General features: G+C 45.7%; 1 protein-coding gene across 10 annotated transcripts in view; it reads left to right on the top strand.

Moving 5' to 3' along the window:
- CFLAR (CASP8 and FADD like apoptosis regulator) overlaps positions 1 to 23,887 on the top strand; it is a 388,388-nt gene that overhangs the window by 284,552 nt on the left and 79,949 nt on the right. For all 10 annotated transcript variants that reach the window (XM_085649017.1, XM_085649015.1, XM_085649014.1 and 7 more), the window contains one exon: positions 5,127 to 5,179. In XM_085649017.1, the coding sequence (XP_085505143.1) occupies positions 5,127 to 5,179 (53 nt within the window). The remainder of the gene's footprint in view (positions 1 to 5,126; positions 5,180 to 23,887) is intronic.

Raw genomic sequence — 23,887 nt, 5'->3', positions numbered from 1 at the left:
CTGACCCGAGTTGAAGTAGGCCATCTGTGTCCAGCATGGTCTCCCGACACTCCAGAGACAAAGCCACCTTGGGTTGGCCCACAGTGGACTCACCAACTCCACCTGCAGCTTCTTTATGCAGGCCCCCTCTACTGAAAACCTGATGCCGCAGAACACCTCTACACCTAGCTGCCCTGATCCGAGGAGAGACGGACCAAAGGAGTCCCCACATTCCCTAGATAACATTGGGCTCCCGATGCTGAAAAGCACCTCTGCACCTGGCCTTTTCAGTGCTGTCCGAGGTCACCTGTTGGTGCTGGTTTGGACCTTGCCCCATACTTACCTTAAGTCCAGGAGATTGGTCCTGTAAGTTGCTGTGAAGTACCTGTATGCAATGTATGTCTTTCCTCCATAGGATAACATTACCGCTTCAGAAATTGCAACATACAAATTCATCACTCAAAACATCCTTACCTGATTTTAATGATCTTGGGGCCAGATGTATCAATGCCGTTTGCGAACACAAAAATGCGTTTGGCAATGTATGAAGCATTTTGAATTCCAATATGGGTAATCGTAGTTATTTGCGATTAGCTACATTGCGAATGCAGTTAGGGAATCGCAATTTGCCCTGTCATCCAAGCCTTCTTACCTGAACCTTACCTTACCTGAACATCTAGCCAGGTTCTACGAACTAGAGCTTCCTTTCTGCCGAAAGTTGTCACTCCCTTTCATGTACATCAGCCTATTTTTTACGTTCTGCCTCATCTCTCTGAGGATTAGCTGCGACTTCACTGTCTGGACCAAAAAAGAGCATTGTCGTTCCACCTTGACAGCATGAAAGAGTTATGGGTGGATGACCAACTCTTCATGGGGTTTGTTGGAACGAAGAAGGGAAAGGCTGTGCAGAAGCAGACCATCTCCCAATGGATCCTGCTCTAGATCACAATCTGCTACGAATTGACAAGAAGCAACCCCCTGAGGTATTGCTTGCACATTCCACCAAAGCCAAGACTGCGTCCACTACGTTAGCACGCTGAGTCCCGGTCCTGGACATCTGCCAGGCAGCAATGCAGTCAGGTCTGTCGGGTGGGCACTTTCCCGTTCGGTCCTGCAGGACGTTTTGGTAGGAAATTGTTTCAAAGACCCACCTCCGGGGGGTGTATTGCAGTTACCATTACTTTCTACTTCCCTTGCATGGTCATCTGTTTATCTCTCTTTTTGCTGTGTCGCTCTGCTGCAGTCATCCTCACCGGTCGTGCGGAAAAACAATTGCCGATGACCATGAGCATTGTGAGCAAGAGGCAGAGTCCCACTACCTCGTGACTCAAGAAGAATTCTTCGAAGAAAAGCGACTTGCACACATCCGGGCTCAACACTAGATCCAACACTAGAGAGCAAGAATATGCACAGCATGTAAAACTACAGCACTACATGTCACGAACAGATTCTTACAGGGTAAGTAACATTTTCCTTATTAACTAAGCCTCCTACTGCAGACAGTTTGGTTGTTCAGGGTTCAACCAGCAAGGTGAACCCTAATTAATTCCTTTAATTTAAGAGGATTTAGGTGTATTGTAAAACAAATGCTCTCTCCGGCAACCCTGGCATAGAGGTTGATCAGTGCAGTTTGTTTATTGGACTGATATACACATGCCTTCTGGGACATGGCCTGAGAGATCTTGACGACGGTTCCGGAAAAGCTTAGTGATTCACTGGCTCAGACCATTCAGGATGGTCATGATGCTTCCAAATATGTGACTCATGCTGGCCTTGACACTACTAATTGTCTGGGCAAGGCGGTTGGCACCAGTGTGGGGCTCTGCTGCCATGTGTGGATGCACTCCACAGAATTCTCTGGAGTCATATAGACCTCTCGAATGGATATGCCATTCCATAGCTTACACCTATTCTAAGAAAAAGCTGATTCTTTCTTGGAAAGTTTCAAAGAGAGTGGGGCTATAGCGCGCTCTCTGGGCCTTTTGACCCCTGCCAAATAGTTTCCTCCTGAGTTTAGGAAATTCTGAGGCTACTCTAGGGGACTAGCAAATAGACATGTCCGTCTCTCCAGTCTCTGCTGCAATCACCCCAAGCCGTTCAAGGTCGGGAACTTGAATTTGGTAGGCTGTGTGCAGGCCATTAAGGGCACTACTCATCCTTGTCTGCTTCCCCTGGAGCAACAAACACCAGGCTGCATTAGCTTACCATTAGTGGTGCACAACCACCCTGTGGGGTGCAGGATCCAGCCCTTATCCCAGGGTGGCAATCAATCCCATCCAACAGATGAGTCATTCAAATTGTTCAGCATAGCTATGCCTGAGGTTTTCTCCTACCTCGATGACTGACTGTAGAAGACTGAATCGCCACAGTCAGTTGTAGATCACTTCCAAATTACGGCAAGCCTACAGACGTTGGGGTTCAGAATCTAAAAGCCGAAATTGCACCTGACACATTCGCAGAGACTTCCTTTTATTGGAGGTGTGCTGGATACCGTACAGTTCAGGGCCTTTCCTCTGTTGCCACGAATCCAGAACATTTGGGCTATGAGCCTAGATTTCAGTGAAAACAGTTCTTGGGCTTTTTCGCCTTTTAGCATCCTGCTATTCTCAACTATGCTTGGTGGCATCTGCAATCTCTGCAGTGGAATCTCAAGTTCTAATCGTTCCAGCAACAAGGAAACCTGTGAGATGCAATTCAGAGGAAACTGCAAGTGTTTTTGCAGTGTTAGCTGCTCAACAGCAATTGGACGGATGCGTCACTGCTGGGATGGGAAGATTGTTTGGGGTAGGTGGAGATCAGAGGATTCTGGTCTCAAGTGGCAAACCGACTCCAAATCAATCTGTTGAAGTTGCTGACCATTTGTCTGCCATGGATTGTTGTGCACCTCCTGGAGTTAGTTGGACCATCAAGGCATTTCCCAGATCATGAATGAAGTGTCCGGATCCTCAAATGCCACGGCAGATAAGCTCATCTGGCAGTGCCTGGTGGATCTTAAATCATGTGTACATCAGAGTGTGGCGCAAGGCATCTTTCGGCAGTGGAGAGAATCCTGGTTAGACCCTTTTACACTGCTGGGAACACAGTGTCAAAAATTTGGTGTCTTAGAGTTTTCACACAGACACTCGCTAGAAGATCCAATATGACTGGAATGCAACATGGGACTCCTGATTGCCTTCCTGCCTTTCCTTTCCCAGGTTCTGAAAAGATCAGGAACAGCTGAGTCCCTAGTCATCCTAGTGGCTCCAGATTGGGCCAGGAGAGTGTGCTACCTGGAACTTCTGGGTATGAGCATCTGTCCTCCGGGCAGGCTACCACTTCAGGTGGATCTGTCGTCTTACCAGGACAGGGTCCTTCACCAGAACCTGCACAATCAACAAATATATGCGTGGGGGCTGATCGTGGATCAACTGTATTTGATCTGCCACTCAAACTTGTGGATGTCATCCTTGCTGCCAGACGCCCTTCCAAAAAGCCCATGTATTCTGAGTGCTGTAACAAATTTGTGGCCTGGTGTGGAGTTCTCAAGACAGACCCTTTACAAGTCAAATGGATGGATGTTTTATTGTTTGTTGCATCTTTGGCCCAGCAAGGCCTCGCAATTTTAAAGGTTGTCTGTACTTTTGGCCTTTTTGCATTTACTGGACCTACAGTCTTAGTTTAAATCACTTGTTGTGATTCTTTTTATTACATGTTTGACACATGTTCACTCCCAGACTGTTTGTAATGTCTCAGCGGGACCTTAAAGGGTCTTGACATTTCCCATGTGTACGCCATTTGAGCAGATGCACAGCTGCTTGTTATATCCTCTGACCTTAAAGACTGTTTTCCTCATTCCAACCACTTCAGCTTGTTGCAGGAGTGTGCTAGAGGCACTATCTGTATACCGCTCTACTCAACCCTTTTCCCGGACAAATTGGCACTCCGAACTGAGAGCTCTGGCAACCTTCTTGCCAAATGTCATGACTGCTTTCCACATTGGCCAATCTATCATTCTCCCAGCGTTCCTTGCCCCTCCCTCATACCTCGAAAGAGGCAGAGCAACTCAATAGTTTAGACCTCAAAAGGGCTTTAAGCTTTTACATCAGTCATACTAAGGACCATAAGGTGGTTGGGTTTTTGTGGGGTTGAACAGGGTGATAAAGTGAAAACTGCACAGAAGAGGTTTCTGTCAAGGTAGATAGTTGTCTGTATAAAGATCTGCTATGCACTGGCCAAAAAGTAGGCTCTGGAAGGACTAAACTATCCACTAGGGCAAACGCTGCTTCCGACTGTGTCCACCCCCCACAGTCCGAAAGCTGCTGCTTATGTATCTATCCTAAAGGTGAGGGATCGGTGGTTAGAAATATTCACCAGAAAAACAAGCTACTTACCTTTGGTAATGCTCTTTCTGGTGGGTACTGTATTTAACTGCATATTTCTCACTGCCCTCCCACATCCTGTTCTGTGAAGTGGCCTCTTTTTTCCATCTAAAAAGGTCTCTATTTAGAATCTGCATACTGGTACTGACAATTGTTTAATGCTCTGCATCTGAGGGCGCAGACAGAGTCAAGCAAGAAACTGATGTCGGCTTGCAGCGGTGGCACTTGTGGCTCTGTTCGGTCATTTCTGGGGCAGTACAGAGCTACATGGTGCCACCTAGTTGCGCTCTGAAGTATTGCTGACAAAGCTTCCAGATCTAGTTAGGCACCTGGGGAATAATCTAAAGGTGAGGAATCTGCAGTTAAATAGAATATCCCCCAGAAAGAATGTTACTGAAGTTAAGTGACTGATGAGGTAACTAGTTCTTCTATCCTAATCCTAGCTAATGTCTATATTAGCACCAAATTCTTGACATAAATAAGAACTCCCAAGATTGCACAGGTTCATATCTGTGCATTGCTCATGTTTTTAGAGCCCTGCTGCCTACCCTTGGATAATCTGCTCTGTTATGCCACGGTTCTCAAAAGAACTACATAGTATATGAGAAAGACAAGATGTTTTTAGCAGAAAGATTGTTTTAAGGACATCTAAGATGATGTCAGATTAGGATAGGTATATACTTTGATTGACCTAGATAAATGAGTGTTGTGGTAGACACCGTAGACCGGTTGGTTCAGAAGCAGATGCAGGCCCTAATTTCTAATGCTGTTTTCTTTTTCCACCCACAGCAGCAGAAAACATTCATGTCTCAGTTCAGGAAAGTGGAGCCTCTGTATACCAGGTAAGAGAATATAGCTTTTTCCAATGAACATTTTCACATTTTGTAAATCAGTAATGCGTCGTATTTATGTTGAACCATGAAGAAATGAGGTAAGGACATGCAGGATACGCAGAAGCATACTAAGGAGACTAACCAGAGAATTCAGCTAGATAAGGCTCGTTTACAAAAGCTTTTAGGACTGTAAGGTGTGTGTGTGCTTGAGTCTGATGCTGCTGATTATGTCTTTGTTGAGCTTTGAAAACTCAATGCAGTAATATTGAAAATGTTTGAACCAAAGAAAGCAGCAACTGAATGCAGGGTTGAGGAGACTGCCGGCAGTCTTACAAACAGGACTTTAATCAGTACAAGGTATCTCTTTGTTCTGGCAGTAACTGTCGTAAGTAATTTCATAGAAAACATTGTTACTAAAAGTAAACTTCTGTTTGACCACCGTTAATATTTTTGTAGACAATAGCTTTAATTGCCTGCAACCCTCTTAGGTGAATGAGTCTCAGACCATCATTGCATTATGTAGCGCGCTGAGAATGAAGATAATTGAATCGGCACAGTCACTTTATTTGTACAAAAACAACATATATTAGTTTCACCATTCTGCACAAACAAAACAATACATATAGTAGTAGTGGTATTTTTCAAGAACCAAATGTGTATACTCTATGAAAGTTAGCTATTTTGAGAGGTGTTTTGAAGCCCGTTGTATGTTACCACCAAAAACAATTTTTGTTTCTGCAATCTTCTAGCTGATTTACTAGCCAATAACAGTGTCTGTTTTTTGTTGAGCAGACATGTCTAGGCATGTTTCTGATATGTTCATTATCTGGGCCTTCGTGGTTTAAAGTATCAACTGATTGCCATTGCATGCTGCTACCTTTGTCTTACGAGAGCTTAAGTTTGGCTTCCACGTTTGCTTGGGACTGGTAACACTTTAGTTTTGCAGTATGAATTCATTACATATAATCATGCTTTTCATTACTACTACGTAGTGGTTGGATGAGCACCTCAAGAGGGTTTTGTCAGAAATAAAGGTTTGGGGCATATGGGCTGTAGATCGTATACTTGTGCATAGATCGTCATCTGGTGTTGGGCTCGGATGTTTGCACTTTGTTTTTGTCTTAGAAGAAGTCTTTGTAGTCATGAGGGACTCCTCCTTAGGACGATAGTGCGCATGGGCATTGACTCCATCTCCAGATTGTTTTTTCCGCCATCGGGTTAGGATGTGATTTGCTGCACTCCAGGTCGGTGTCGTTTTCGAACCCCCTTCGACGCGCAATCCCTCTCCACTTGACAGTATTGTCTCGATCGCTTTTCCTTTTCGACACGTATCTTCCAAATATAGAAAATCCCCGACCTCGATCTTTGACGCAGGCCTGTTGGGCCTATTTGCACAGACCACGCCAGCAGTCAGTGGAATTGACTTTCAAAAAATGCCCCGGGTGTGGTGCTAAGTTCCCACACATGGAGTTACATGAGGTTTGTAACCTGTGCCTTTCCCCGGAGCACGAAGACAAGAACTGCAAGGCTTGTTCATCTCTCAGGCCGAAGAAAATCATCCGTCACGAAATGTCTCGCAGAAGCAGCTCTATTCCGGACATCTTCGGAGCAGATCCCAATCTCCATCTGGAACAACAAGCTGATGAAGGAGAGATCTCCGTCTGAAGCAGACGACTCCGACGTCGAAGTCCAGGCAGTCACCCCGGCTCAGCGGTCTGTGAGTACCAAAATCCCTCTCCCAACCAAAACCAAACCTAAGGCTCCGGTAACACCTTCGCCCTCGGGCTCCGGTAACACCTTCGCCCTCGGGCTCAGGTCGACACCGGCAACACATTTCAGACGCCCCGCCCTCGGCGATAAAACAAAAAGAAAAGCCTTCTGGCTCGGGATCGAGCCAACCCCATTCCGGTGCCGAAAAATCACCCTCGGCACCGAAGTCTAAAACCAAGGAGGTGCCACGCCCTTCTTCGTCGGCACCAAAAACAACCTCGACGCCGAAGCCCTAGGCGTAGAAACAAACAAAGGACAAGCATAAGGAACAAAAAAAATCTTCGGAACCGAAAAAACACTCTGAGCCACAAACTCCTATACCAAAAGCTTCAGAGACCGGGGCTAAACAACATTCTGACCCTAAGTCTTTGGCACCAACAAAAGACATTGTACCCACACAACAACTTGTAACAGATTTTCGGATCCAAAACAAAAGACTCTCTACATTGACCCAGAGACTGGCAAAGTTGTCGCCAAGCTTCCTAAAAAGAGAAAATTGGACACTTCAGAACACCCTGACATACCCATGAAGTGAAAGGAGATGGGCACTAACACTACACCACCTCACTCTCCTTCTCCAGCTGATCCGAATCTGCTAATTTTGCCAGCACATTCCCCACAACATACATTTTCACCTCAACAACAGAATGATGAAGATGGCTATAGTGATGTGGGAGGGAATGGAGATCCAGATAAAGATGACGATGCAGATACCATTCCACACAATCCAGATCCTTGGGATGATTACAATAGAGATCCCGACCCACACAATGACCCGGACCTGTTTCCCTCTAGGCCATCACCACCTGATGACAATATTGGGTTTGCGCAACTCATTAATAGAGCTGCTCAGTTCCACGGGGTGCAGTTGCACTCTAACCCTTTAGAGGAAGACTATTTACTGGAAACATTTGCACCCACACAAAAGTCCACACACACCCTGCCAATGTTAAAAGGCATGTTAAAACATGCACCAGAGGTTTTTAAGGACCCCATCGGAGCCAGTATTCTTAACACCAGAATAGACAAAAAATACAAGGCAGCTCTCAATGACCCAGTGTACATTAAAGGTCAGGTCCCTTTATTCCATTGTAGTGTCCAATGCACTCGAGAGAGCAAATTCACAAAGCACAGGCGACACCCCTCCTCCTGATATGGAATCCAAACTTAGACGCATCTGGAAAACGCATCTCATTACAAGCTGCAAATCATTGGCGGATTGCCAATGCCCAAGCTTTGTTGGCCAGATATGACAGAGCTCACCATGATGAGCTTGAAAAGCTAATGCAATATCTTCCTGACCAATTTAAAGACGAAGCTAATGACCTTATACAGGAGGGAAAATTAATAACAAATACATCCATCAAATGTGAGCTTGATGCAGCCAATACTGCCACTTCAAACAGGAAGTGCAGTCGTGCTATTCTTAATCAGCCCTTTGACCAAGAGCATCTTTTTGGGCCCACAGTTGATATATCGTGAGAGAAGATAAAAAAGGATATAGAGACTGCCAATGCCATGGGGGCCTTGCAAACCCCTAGAGGTTAATTTCGTCGCTCCTTTTACAGGGCTGGCTCCAAAACTATTGGCTCAGAGCATCCCTCTTCTTCCTATAAGAGCCCCAATCAGAACAATTCCTCCAGAGGATACTTTCTTGGAGGCTACAGAGGCAACAATGGTAAGGGAAGAGGTCGCGGTAACAATACCTTCAACTCCCCTACCACCAAGCAGTGACTTCCCTTCACTTCCCCCCCGATCATCCCACTCCTGTCGTGGGACGCCTCTCACAGTTCCTACCTGTCTGTAATTCTATCACAACAGACAAGTGGGTTAGACAGATTATCCAGTATGGTTATTGTCTGGAACTCACCTCTACACCCCCAAATATCCCTCCCAGACAACACCCAATGTCTTCAGAACATCTGACTCTTCTCAAACAAGAGGTTCTCTCTCTCTTACAAAAACATGCAGTAGAACCAGTCCCCTTGCCTCATCACTGCACAGGGGTTTACTCCCTCTACTTTCTAATCCCAAGAAAGGACGGCTCTCTCAGGCCAATACTGGACCTCAGACTGTTAAACCGCTACATTCAGTCAGACCACTTCCACATGGTCACTCTCCAACAGGTGCTCCCACTGCTTCAACAAGGCGACTTTCTCTCCACTCTAGATCTAAAGGACGCCTACTTTCATATTCCCATTCACCCCACTCACAGGAAATATCTCAGTTTCGTGGTGGACGGTCAACACTATCAATTCAAAGTCCTTCAGTTCGGAGTGACTACAGCACCCAGAGTCTTCACCAAGTGCCTCGCAGTAGTGGCAGCTCACTTACGAAGACAACACATACACATGTTCCCTTATCTGGACGACTGGCTCATAAAAGCCAAGTCACACAGCAGCTGTGTGCAACACACTCACAAAACAATCCAGCTGCTTCACAACTTGGTATTCACTGTGAATCTCACCAAATCCCACCTCCAACCGTCCAACACTCAATACCTAGGTGCTACAATAGACACTTCAAAAGCTTTAGCATACCCCAACCCTCTCAGGATAAGCAGTATGAAAGCTCTAATATCCAAATTTCAGCCTCAACAATCATTACCAGCTCGAGTGTTCATGCAGTTAATTGGAATGATGGCCTCTTGCATTCTCATCGTTCCTTATGCAAGACTCCAGATGCTTCCCTTACAGGAGTGTTTGTTACATCAGTGGAACCAGGCTCAAGGTCAGCTAACAGATCTGGTGTTGGTGGACAGCCGCACACATCGCTCTCTGCAGTTGTGGAATACAGAAAACCTTTCCAAAAGGTGGCCTTCCTCGACCTGGTTCCATAGATAGTGCTAACAGCAGACGCATCGCTCCCCTGCTGGGGAGCTCATCTGTAGAACCATACCATCCGGGGTATAAGGACCCCTCGGCAAAAACACCACAAAATTACCTGGAACTACTGGCAATTTTTCTGGCACTAAAATCCTTTCAACTCCATCTGGTAGGCAAAGCTGTCCTAGTCCATACAGACATGACAGCAATGTACTACATACAGAAACAAGGGTGGACACACTCTCTACAGCTTTCACACCTAGCTCAAAGCATATGGAGATGGGCCATTCCGCTAAACCTATATCTCCTTGCAGAACACCTCCCAGGAGTACACAATCAAATTGCAGATCTGCTCAGTCGTCAAACACAGCAGATCCACGAATGGGAACTTCATCCTCAAGTTCTTCTTCCATTCTTTCACATGTGAGGTCAGCCAGAAATAGAGCTGTTCGCCACACATCAAAACACAAAATGACCAAGCTTCGCGTCCAGGTATCCACACCCATTGTCCAAAGGCAATGCACTATGGATGGACTGGTCAGACAAATTTGCTTACGCTTTTCCGCCTCTCCCACTAATCCCGTTAGTGGTTCGGAAGCTCAAACAGCATTCCCTCACAATGATCCTAGTTGCTCCAACATGGGCCCGACAACCATGGTTCACAACCCTCTTGGAACTATCAGAAGTTCCTCATCAAAAACTGTGCCTCTCACCCAAGCTTCTCACTCGAAACCATGGAGAGATAAGGCATCCAGATCCCAATCAACTCAAACTTGCGATCTGGCTATTGAAGTCTTAGTTTGGTTACCTCAATCTCCCACCAGAGTGCATGAACATCATTAAAGAAGCTAGACTTCCTACCACCAGAGAATGTTACGCCGCAAAGTGGAAACGATTTGTAATTTACTGTACAAATAACAAAATCAATCCACCAGATGCTTCTATTCAAAACATATGTTATCTCCTACACCTACAACAATGTAACCTAGCAAATATATCCATAAGACTACATCTTGCTGCAATAGCAGCTTATCTCCGAAACAGACAACGCTTGTCTTTGTTTAGAGTACCCGCTATTAAAGCATTTATGGAAGGACTTAAAATAATAATTCCACCTAGAGCTCTACCCTCTCCAGTATGGAATTTAATTATTGGTCTTACTAGACTCATGGGTCCCCCTTTTGAACCTCTGCACAAATGCGAACTACAGTTCCTCACTTGGAAAGTAGCCTTCCTAGTCACTATCACATCTCTCAGAAAAGTTAGTGAACTCCAGGCATTAACCATACAAGAACCATTTTTACAAAGCCATCATAACAAAGTGGTTCTTAGGCCTAACCCAAACTTTTTACCTAAAGTCGTTCCTGCCTTCCATCTTAACCAGTCTGTTGAACTCCCAGTTTTTTTCCCACAACCAGGCTCAGTGGCAGAAAGGGCTCTTCACACGTTAGACGTTAAAATAGCAATACTTTACTACATTGAAGGGACAAAACCCTTTAGGAAAACTAAACAACTCTTTGTGGCTTTCTCCCCACCTAATAAGGGCAATCCCATTTCCAAAGCGGGTATTGCAAGGTGGATTGTCAAATGCATCCAAATATGCTATCTTAAATCCTAACGCACACTAACCATTCCCCCTAGAGCTCATTCCACACACAAACTAGGGGCTTCCATGGCATTCTTGGGGAACATTCCCCTAGATGATCTCTGCAAAGCAGCAACTTAGTCTACACCACACACTTTCACAAAACACTATTGTGTAGATGTGCTAGCAAAACAACAAGCTAGTGTGGGCCAGGCTGTATTAAGAACACTTTTTCAAACCACTGCAGCAGATACAGGTAGCCACCGCTAAGGAGGTAACTGCTGTGTAGTCTATGCACAAGTATATGATCTACAGCTCATATGCCTCAAACGGAAAATGCTACTTAGCAGGGTGCATCTGTTCTTGGCATGTAGAGCTGTAGATTCGTATTCGCCCACCTGCCTCGCCGGTTACCTCTTTCTGTTCCTGTACTATCTTACTTAGATACATTACACATGGACATCCTTTCTATTTCTTACTAACTTCATCATAACCATCCATGGCAAAACAATCTGGAGATAGTCGATGCCCATGCGCAATATCGTCCTAAGGAGGAGTCACCTACCTCGTGACTACAAAGACTTCCTCCAAGACAAAAACAAAGTGCAAACATCCGAGCCCAACACCAGATGGCGATCTATGCACAAGTATGCAAATCTACAGCTCTACATGCCAAGAACAGATGCATGCTGGTAAGTAGCATTTTCCTTACCCCACAGTGCATCAAATCCATGGCATGTTCCTGTGACATTTTTGCATGATCTTAATCATAACCTCATATTGTCCTTGATTGAGCATGATCTTAAGATTATTTTGTATCCACAGTAATACAAACAACATTGCTTTATCTGTACAGAATTAGGAGAATCCTTGTTTCCTACACTCAAATAAAGGTGCCTACACTGCATTTGTTAACAGGTTTTTGGGGGCTGCTCAGGCTACTCATAGAATTGGGTAGGAGGACGAATGTCAAAGGTACCCAAATTAGTGTTTGGCTTTTATCACTATGATCCAAAGTTTCTGCACGTAGGACACACCACTTGTCTTCTTGCTCAACACCGAGGCAAACTGCATTTTGTCAAAGGATTAAACCAAAAACACTCCAGTGACCAACTGAATGTGACCAGAAGTGCAGAGCAGGAATTGGGGTAGGCAGTCAATCAGTCATTATCTCGGAATTCTTTGAGATCCTACAGGAGAACTTTCAGTGAAATTATTTAATTTTCATTAAGGGATAACCAGGGTCTCCAGCACTCATGCGGTTAAATACCAGCCTGCCAAAGAAGTGCATTATATTTGACAGTGGAATTCAAAAGCACCTACTGATGCTTCTGATTAGGAGTTGTCAAGGTAGAAAGCAACATTGCAATTGACATCTTTAGTCTAGAAGAAAAAAAAGCCATCAACCACCGCTTCAGTCATAAGAGCTTATAGAGATCAAGCAGAGAGCAAATTGAAAATATCTTATGTCAAAACCTGATTTTGACCTGCAGACCACCTGGAACCACCAAACGGGGTTTGAAGGATGTTTATTTTGCAAATCCAAGATCACTGTGGGATGTACACTCCAGAATCTTATTATGGCGAGGTGTACTTAGCCAGGTCAACATATGGTGGCTTTTCACGCTTCCATTCAAAGCACAGTTCAGGATTATGATATTGCACTTCCTACAGAGAAATAGATAGTGTAGTCAAAATATTAAAATGTTAACATTGTGTGTTTTTGCAAAGGCTTCAGTGTATTCCCAGATTCAGCAAAGCATTTATGGTTTGACTGTGAACTCACTGAGACCAATAACCCCCATACTAGTGAAAAAATAGACATATCCCTCCCGAGACCCTAAATGTTTTTGGGCAGCTCAGTGCCGGTTCTGCCAGTGTCCTTCCATCTAGGAACAGACCAGGAAACCTCTGTCTATAGTATGTGCCTCTCCGGATAGGGATGGTAATAGGGTAGATGCTCTGATGGAGACTGATGGATGAATAAACATAATGCTTTTCTACCACAGATAAAAGGTAGTCGCAGCTACATATGAGGTCACGTTAGTCTCTAATAACGAACTTCTGAACTCACGGATTGTGACATGCAGTACCACAGATCTCCAGTTTTACTTTGGCTATATGAAGACCTATGTAGTATAAATGCCATTTGGTCAGGAAGGTACTGGTGCACAAGCAGGTAAAACATAATAACACGCTTTCACAAAGCCAATAGGTCTCAGCTTGTTCATCCGTTGACTTTGCCAATATTTATTGCCGATTCTTTACAGCAATTGCGAAGAAAGAAAATTAAAAAAGCGCAATGATGCAGCCACTGCTGCATCACTCTGCTGTGACGTGCATGTGTGTGCCAGCAGAATGACATGAGCATCGTTTTCTTTTTTTATTTATTTGGATCCAAGATGGCTGACACCAGTTAATTTTTTTTTTAAATTCTTTTTATTTGCATTTTCACAACAAAACAAATACAATTCACTGCAGAGTGTATAGGACATAATATTGATGACACTGTTCCCCACCATCTCAATGTTTTCCGGAGGACCAAAAGGCGTCCAGTCGTCAGTATTCAACAGTTGCCACATATCTCCTCCGCCGCAGCCCCCCCATACCCCCATTACCTCCTATACCGCAAGCAACAATTGCAGCGCCACATGGGCCACCTGGCGCCCGTCTCCTACCGCCCCACTACGGTGCAGGTCGCTGTTCTACAGTTCTTGGAGCGTTGTGTGAGCCAACCAATATGTGAATGGCTCCCATATGTCCTTAGGTCGGGAACGTGCCGGCATGAGCTCCCAGTATAGAGTAAGTTGTGTCTGGCAATATACTACACTTTTAATCCATTCCCTAATAGTGGGTGATGTGGTAGCCCCCCAGTGTATCGCGACTTGCCTTTTAGCAAGCAAAAGGAGCATGGCCGGCAGTCTACGGTGTTTAGGCTGTACCATGTGCAAGATCCCCAGTAGTGCAGCCTGCGGGGTGCATGGAATCTGTAGTCCAGTGATCGTGCATACTATCGCCAGGGCCTTGGTCCAGAAGGAGGCAAGCGTGTGGCACCCCCATGCCATATGCATGAAATCGGCGCCGCGTGCGGCACATTTCCAGCAGTTATCCGTGTCTCTCAAGCCCATACGATGCAACCGGCTGGGGGTGCGATATGTCATGTGTATGTATTTGAAATGGATCAGCCGGAGTCTGTAGTTGGGGGACAGCATCTCAAGCATTTTACAGCAGATATCCCAGTGAGCGTCAGTGATGTCAACTCCCAGTTCAGTACTCCACAGACCGCGCGCCGCCGGGGTCACTACTGGATGGTCACTTTGCATGCGTCCATATATGCGGGAAATCAATTTGCGTCCCGATTCTACCTTCAGTACATTCTCCAGCGCCAGCAAACTAGGCGGCGGCGCCGGAAATGTGGGAGATAGCTTCTGACAAGTATGCCGAAGCTGATAATCTCTCAGGTCGAAGAAAATCATCCGTCACGAAATGTCTCGCAGAAGCAGCTCGATTCCGGACATCTTCGGAGCAGATCCCAATCTCCATCTGGAACAACAAGCTGATGAAGGAGAGATCTCCGTCTGAAGCAGACGACTCTGACGTCGAAGTCCAGGCAGTCACCCTGGCTCAGCGGTCTGTGAGTACCAAAATCCCTCTCCCAACCAAAACCAAACCTAAGGCTCCGGTAACACCTTCGCCCTCGGGCTCCGGTAACACCTTCGCCCTCGGGCTCAGGTCGACACCGGCAACACATTTCAGACGCCCCGCCCTCGGCGATAAAACAAAAAGAAAAGCCTTCTGGCTCGGGATCGAGCCAACCCCATTCCGGTGCCGAAAAATCCCCCTCGGCACCGAAGTCTAAAACCAAGGAGGTGCCACGCCCTTCTTCGTCGGCACCAAAAACAACCTCGACGCCGAAGCCCTAGGCGTAGAAACAAACAAAGGACAAGCATAAGGAACAAAAAAAATCTGAGGAACCGAAAAAACACTCTGAGCCACAAACTCCTATACCAAAAGCTTCAGATACCGGGGCTAAACAACATTCTGACCCTAAGTCTTTGGCACCAACAAAAGACATTGTACCCACACAACAACTTGTAACAGATTTTCGGATCCAAAACAAAAGACTCTCTACATTGACCCAGAGACTGGCAAAGTTGTCGCCAAGCTTCCTAAAAAGAGAAAATTGGACACTTCAGAACACCCTGACATACCCATGAAGTGAAAGGAGATGGGCACTAACACTACACCACCTCACTCTCCTTCTCCAGCTGATCCGAATCTGCTAATTTTGCCAGCACATTCCCCACAACATACATTTTCACCTCAACCACAGGATGATGAAGATGGCTATAGTGATGTGGGTGGGAATGGAGATCCAGATAAAGATGACGATGCAGATACCATTCCACACAATCCAGATCCTTGGGATGATTACAATAGAGATCCCGACCCACACAATGACCCGGACCTGTTTCCCTCTAGGCCATCACCACCTGATGACAATATTGGGTTTGCGCAACTCATTAATAGAGCTGCTCAGTTCCACGGGGTGCAGTTGCACTCTAACCCTTTAGAGGAAGACTATTTACTGGAAACATTTGCACCCACACAAAAGTCCACACACACCCTGCCAATGTTAAAAGGCATGTTAAAACATGCACCAGAGGTTTTTAAGGACCCCATCGGAGCCAGTATTCTTAACACCAGAATAGACAAAAAATACAAGGCAGCTTTCAATGACCCAGTGTACATTAAAGGTCAGGTCCCTTTATTCCATTGTAGTGTCCAATGCACTTGAGAGAGCAAATTCACAAAGCACAGGCGACACCCCTCCTCCTGATATGGAATCCAAACTTAGACGCATCTGGAAAACGCATCTCATCACAAGCTGCAAATCATTGGCGGATTGCCAATGCCCAAGCTTTGTTGGCCAGATATGACAGAGCTCACCATGATGAGCTTGAAAAGCTAATGCAATATCTTCCTGACCAATTTAAAGACGAAGCTAATGACCTTATACAGGAGGGAAAATTAATAACAAATACATCCATCAAATGTGAGCTTGATGCAGCCAATACTGCCACTTCAAACAGGAAGTGCAGTCGTGCTATTCTTAATCAGCCCTTTGACCAAGAGCATCTTTTTGGGCCCACAGTTGATATATCGTGAGAGAAGATAAAAAAGGATATAGAGACTGCCAATGCCATGGGGGCCTTGCAAACCCCTAGAGGTTAATTTCGTCGCTCCTTTTACAGGGCTGGCTCCAAAACTATTGGCTCAGAGCATCCCTCTTCTTCCTATAAGAGCCCCAATCAGAACAATTCCTCCAGAGGATACTTTCTTGGAGGCTACAGAGGCAACAATGGTAAGGGAAGAGGTCGCGGTAACAATACCTTCAACTCCCCTACCACCAAGCAGTGACTTCCCTTCACTTCCCCCCCGATCATCCCACTCCTGTCGTGGAACGCCTCTCACAGTTCCTACCTGTCTGTAATTCTATCACAACAGACAAGTGGGTTAGACAGATTATCCAGTATGGTTATTGTCTGGAACTCACCTCTACACCCCCAAATATCCCTCCCAGACAACACCCAATGTCTTCAGAACATCTGACTCTTCTCAAACAAGAGGTTCTCTCTCTCTTACAAAAACATGCAGTAGAACCAGTCCCCTTGCCTCATCACTGCACAGGGGTTTACTCCCTCTACTTTCTAATCCCAAGAAAGGACGGCTCTCTCAGGCCAATACTGGACCTCAGACTGTTAAACCGCTACATTCAGTCAGACCACTTCCACATGGTCACTCTCCAACAGGTGCTCCCACTGCTTCAACAAGGCGACTTTCTCTCCACTCTAGATCTAAAGGACGCCTACTTTCATATTCCCATTCACCCCACTCACAGGAAATATCTCAGTTTCGTGGTGGACGGTCAACACTATCAATTCAAAGTCCTTCAGTTCGGAGTGACTACAGCACCCAGAGTCTTCACCAAGTGCCTCGCAGTAGTGGCAGCTCACTTACGAAGACAACACATACACATGTTCCCTTATCTGGACGACTGGCTCATAAAAGCCAAGTCACACAGCAGCTGTGTGCAACACACTCACAAAACAATCCAGCTGCTTCACAACTTGGTATTCACTGTGAATCTCACCAAATCCCACCTCCAACCGTCCAACACTCAATACCTAGGTGCTACAATAGACACTTCAAAAGCTTTAGCATACCCCAACCCTCTCAGGATAAGCAGTATGAAAGCTCTAATATCCAAATTTCAGCCTCACCAATCATTACCAGCTCGAGTGTTCATGCAGTTAATTGGAATGATGGCCTCTTGCATTCTCATCGTTCCTTATGCAAGACTCCAGATGCTTCCCTTACAGGAGTGTTTGTTACATCAGTGGAACCAGGCTCAAGGTCAGCTAACAGATCTGGTGTTGGTGGACAGCCGCACACATCGCTCTCTGCAGTTGTGGAATACAGAAAACCTTTCCAAAAGGTGGCCTTCCTCGACCTGGTTCCATAGATAGTGCTAACAGCAGACGCATCGCTCCCCTGCTGGGGAGCTCATCTGTAGAACCATACCATCCGGGGTATAAGGACCCCTCGGCAAAAACACCACAAAATTACCTGGAACTACTGGCAATTTTTCTGGCACTAAAATCCTTTCAACTCCATCTGGTAGGCAAAGCTGTCCTAGTCCATACAGACATGACAGCAATGTACTACATACAGAAACAAGGGTGGACACACTCTCTACAGCTTTCACACCTAGCTCAAAGCATATGGAGATGGGCCATTCCGCTAAACCTATATCTCCTTGCAGAACACCTCCCAGGAGTACACAATCAAATTGCAGATCTGCTCAGTCGTCAAACACAGCAGATCCACGAATGGGAACTTCATCCTCAAGTTCTTCTTCCATTCTTTCACATGTGAGGTCAGCCAGAAATAGAGCTGTTCGCCACACATCAAAACACAAAATGACCAAGCTTCGCGTCCAGGTATCCACACCCATTGTCCAAAGGCAATGCACTATGGATGGACTGGTCAGACAAATTTGCTTACGCTTTTCCGCCTCTCCCACTAATCCCGTTAGTGGTTCGGAAGCTCAAACAGCATTCCCTCACAATGATCCTAGTTGCTCCAACAGGGGCCCGACAACCATGGTTCACAACCCTCTTGGAACTATCAGAAGTTCCTCATCAAAAACTGTGCCTCTCACCCAAGCTTCTCACTCGAAACCATGGAGAGATAAGGCATCCAGATCCCAATCAACTCAAACTTGCGATCTGGCTATTGAAGTCTTAGTTTGGTTACCTCAATCTCCCACCAGAGTGCATGAACATCATTAAAGAAGCTAGACTTCCTACCACCAGAGAATGTTACGCCGCAAAGTGGAAACGATTTGTAATTTACTGTACAAATAACAAAATCAATCCACCAGATGCTTCTATTCAAAACATATGTTATCTCCTACACCTACAACAATGTAACCTAGCAAATATATCCATAAGACTACATCTTGCTGCAATAGCAGCTTATCTCCGAAACAGACAACGCTTGTCTTTGTTTAGAGTACCCGCTATTAAAGCATTTATGGAAGGACTTAAAATAATAATTCCACCTAGAGCTCTACCCTCTCCAGTATGGAATTTAATTATTGGTCTTACTAGACTCATGGGTCCCCCTTTTGAACCTCTGCACAAATGCGAACTACAGTTCCTCACTTGGAAAGTAGCCTTCCTAGTCACTATCACATCTCTCAGAAAAGTTAGTGAACTCCAGGCATTAACCATACAAGAACCATTTTTACAAAGCCATCATAACAAAGTGGTTCTTAGGCCTAACCCAAACTTTTTACCTAAAGTCGTTCCTGCCTTCCATCTTAACCAGTCTGTTGAACTCCCAGTTTTTTTCCCACAACCAGGCTCAGTGGCAGAAAGGGCTCTTCACACGTTAGACGTTAAAATAGCAATACTTTACTACATTGAAGGGACAAAACCCTTTAGGAAAACTAAACAACTCTTTGTGGCTTTCTCCCCACCTAATAAGGGCAATCCCATTTCCAAAGCGGGTATTGCAAGGTGGATTGTCAAATGCATCCAAATATGCTATCTTAAATCCTAACGCACACTAACCATTCCCCCTAGAGCTCATTCCACACACAAACTAGGGGCTTCCATGGCATTCTTGGGGAACATTCCCCTAGATGATCTCTGCAAAGCAGCAACTTAGTCTACACCACACACTTTCACAAAACACTATTGTGTAGATGTGCTAGCAAAACAACAAGCTAGTGTGGGCCAGGCTGTATTAAGAACACTTTTTCAAACCACTGCAGCAGATACAGGTAGCCACCGCTAAGGAGGTAACTGCTGTGTAGTCTATGCACAAGTATATGATCTACAGCTCATATGCCTCAAACGGAAAATGCTACTTAGCAGGGTGCATCTGTTCTTGGCATGTAGAGCTGTAGATTCGTATTCGCCCACCTGCCTCGCCGGTTACCTCTTTCTGTTCCTGTACTATCTTACTTAGATACATTACACATGGACATCCTTTCTATTTCTTACTAACTTCATCATAACCATCCATGGCAAAACAATCTGGAGATAGTCGATGCCCATGCGCAATATCGTCCTAAGGAGGAGTCACCTACCTCGTGACTACAAAGACTTCCTCCAAGACAAAAACAAAGTGCAAACATCCGAGCCCAACACCAGATGGCGATCTATGCACAAGTATGCAAATCTACAGCTCTACATGCCAAGAACAGATGCATGCTGGTAAGTAGCATTTTCCTTACCCCACAGTGCATCAAATCCATGGCATGTTCCTGTGACATTTTTGCATGATCTTAATCATAACCTCATATTGTCCTTGATTGAGCATGATCTTAAGATTATTTTGTATCCACAGTAATACAAACAACATTGCTTTATCTGTACAGAATTAGGAGAATCCTTGTTTCCTACACTCAAATAAAGGTGCCTACACTGCATTTGTTAACAGGTTTTTGGGGGCTGCTCAGGCTACTCATAGAATTGGGTAGAGGACGAATGTCAAAGGTACCCAAATTAGTGTTTGGCTTTTATCACTATGATCCAAAGTTTCTGCACGTAGGACACACCACTTGTCTTCTTGCTCAACACCGAGGCAAACTGCATTTTGTCAAAGGATTAAACCAAAAACACTCCAGTGACCAACTGAATGTGACCAGAAGTGCAGAGCAGGAATTGGGGTAGGCAGTCAATCAGTCATTATCTCGGAATTCTTTGAGATCCTACAGGAGAACTTTCAGTGAAATTATTTAATTTTCATTAAGGGATAACCAGGGTCTCCAGCACTCATGCGGTTAAATACCAGCCTGCCAAAGAAGTGCATTATATTTGACAGTGGAATTCAAAAGCACCTACTGATGCTTCTGATTAGGAGTTATCAAGGTAGAAAGCAACATTGCAATTGACATCTTTAGTCTAGAAGAAAAAAAAGCCATCAACCACCGCTTCAGTCATAAGAGCTTATAGAGATCAAGCAGAGAGCAAATTGAAAATATCTTATGTCAAAACCTGATTTTGACCTGCAGACCACCTGGAACCACCAAACGGGGTTTGAAGGATGTTTATTTTGCAAATCCAAGATCACTGTGGGATGTACACTCCAGAATCTTATTATGGCGAGGTGTACTTAGCCAGGTCAACATATGGTGGCTTTTCACGCTTCCATTCAAAGCACAGTTCAGGATTATGATATTGCACTTCCTACAGAGAAATAGATAGTGTAGTCAAAATATTAAAATGTTAACATTGTGTGTTTTTGCAAAGGCTTCAGTGTATTCCCAGATTCAGCAAAGCATTTATGGTTTGACTGTGAACTCACTGAGATCAATAACCCCCATACTAGTGAAAAAATAGACATATCCCTCCCGAGACCCTAAATGTTTTTGGGCAGCTCAGTGCCGGTTCTGCCAGTGTCCTTCCATCTAGGAACAGACCAGGAAACCTCTGTCTATAGTATGTGCCTCTCCGGATAGGGATGGTAATAGGGTAGATGCTCTGATGGAGACTGATGGATGAATAAACATAATGCTTTTCTACCACAGATAAAAGGTAGTCGCAGCTACATATGAGGTCACGTTAGTCTCTAATAACGAACTTCTGAACTCACGGATTGTGACATGCAGTACCACAGATCTCCAGTTTTACTTTGGCTATATGAAGACCTATGTAGTATAAATGCCATTTGGTCAGGAAGGTACTGGTGCACAAGCAGGTAAAACATAATAACACGCTTTCACAAAGCCAATAGGTCTCAGCTTGTTCATCCGTTGACTTTGCCAATATTTATTGCCGATTCTTTACAGCAATTGCGAAGAAAGAAAATTAAAAAAGCGCAATGATGCAGCCACTGCTGCATCACTCTGCTGTGACGTGCATGTGTGTGCCAGCAGAATGACATGAGCATCGTTTTCTTTTTTTATTTATTTGGATCCAAGATGGCTGACACCAGTTAATTTTTTTTTTAAATTCTTTTTATTTGCATTTTCACAACAAAACAAATACAATTCACTGCAGAGTGTATAGGACATAATATTGATGACACTGTTCCCCACCATCTCAATGTTTTCCGGAGGACCAAAAGGCGTCCACTCGTCAGTATTCAACAGTTGCCACATATCTCCTCCGCCGCAGCCCCCCCATACCCCCATTACCTCCTATACCGCAAGCAACAATTGCAGCGCCGCATGGGCCACCTGGCGCCCGTCTCCTACCGCCCCACTACGGTGCAGGTCGCTGTTCTACAGTTCTTGGAGCGTTGTGTGAGCCAACCAATATGTGAATGGCTCCCATATGTCCTTAGGTCGGGAACGTGCCGGCATGAGCTCCCAGTATAGAGTAAGTTGTGTCTGGCAATATACTACACTTTTAATCCATTCCCTAATAGTGGGTGATGTGGTAGCCCCCCAGTGTATCGCGACTTGCCTTTTAGCAAGCAAAAGGAGCATGGCCGGCAGTCTACGGTGTTTAGGCTGTACCATGTGCAAGATCCCCAGTAGTGCAGCCTGCGGGGTGCATGGAATCTGTAGTCCAGTGATCGTGCATACTATCGCCAGGGCCTTGGTCCAGAAGGAGGCAAGCGTGTGGCACCCCCATGCCATATGCATGAAATCGGCGCCGCGTGCGGCACATTTCCAGCAGTTATCCGTGTCTCTCAAGCCCATACGATGCAACCGGCTGGGGGTGCGATATGTCATGTGTATGTATTTGAAATGGATCAGCCGGAGTCTGTAGTTGGGGGACAGCATCTCAAGCATTTTACAGCAGATATCCCAGTGAGCGTCAGTGATGTCAACTCCCAGTTCAGTACTCCACAGACCGCGCGCCGCCGGGGTCACTACTGGATGGTCACTTTGCATGCGTCCATATATGCGGGAAATCAATTTGCGTCCCGATTCTACCTTCAGTACATTCTCCAGCGCCAGCAAACTAGGCGGCGGCGCCGGAAATGTGGGAGATAGCTTCTGACAAGTATGCCGAAGCTGATAATAGAGCAGGGTGTCAATCATCGTCGGGGCCTCTGTGTTGCACATTTGCTCCAGCGTAATAAAGCTATCGGCAGGGAAAATGTCCCCCGCCACGTGAAGGCCGCGCGTCGTCGCGCGTTCTCCAGTTTTCATGTGTTGCAGCGGGGGCCACATGGGATTGCCGCGTAAAGGTACCGATGTAGTGAAGAGGTGGTCCAGCTTGGCCCTGCGGCGCAAACCGTCCCATGCCCACTTAAGCGTGTGCACCGTATCAATTTCAGTACACCGCCTCTTGTATTGTGTATACAGGGCAGTGTTGAGCGGTAACGGGGCCACCCTATCTGCCTCTATCGCCACATGCGGCTGAAACGGCGTTGGATGTGCCCAATAGTGCAAGAATTGCGCCTGTGCGCTGTAAGCATACAGCGTAAAATCTGGTGCCGCCATACCTCCCTGTCTCTGTGGAAGAGTAAGGGTCTCCCAGGCCACCCTTGGCTGCTTCCCCCCCCATGCCAGTTCGATCATCAACGAGCGCACTTGGTTCAGAAAGCGTTTTGTCAGGGGAATTGGAACATTGACAAATAAGTAGAGTAGCTTGGGCAGGATGACCATTTTGGCCACAGCTATCCTACCCGCCAGCGACAGGGGCAAATGTTTCCAGCGGCTGACCCTTTCCTCTATCCAATGTAGCGCCCGATCGTAGTTCTCTACCCACAACGTTTGCATGTCTGTGCTGACCCATACCCCCAGGTAGCGTACCGGACCTGTCGCCCATTCCAGCGGGCAGTCTGGAGTGAAGCGGGGTGTCCCAGCCGTCAAAGGCAGAATTACCGATTTTTCCCAATTTATGGCCACTCCTGATAATAGGCCATACTGTATCAATTCACTCGTCATTGGGGAAAGGTTTTCCTGCGGGTCGGTTACATATAGTGTAATATCATCTGCATACATCGAGATAGTCAACGCCCGGGAGGAGAAACCGATACCCCTGTCCGCATGGTGCTGTCTAA

The sequence above is a fragment of the Triturus cristatus genome, chromosome 3_2, assembly GCF_964204655.1.
Source record: "Triturus cristatus chromosome 3_2, aTriCri1.1, whole genome shotgun sequence".
Lineage (NCBI taxonomy): Eukaryota > Metazoa > Chordata > Amphibia > Caudata > Salamandridae > Triturus > Triturus cristatus.
The sequence above is the reverse complement of the archived record's forward strand: the minus strand, read 5'-3'. Positions and strand labels throughout refer to the sequence as shown.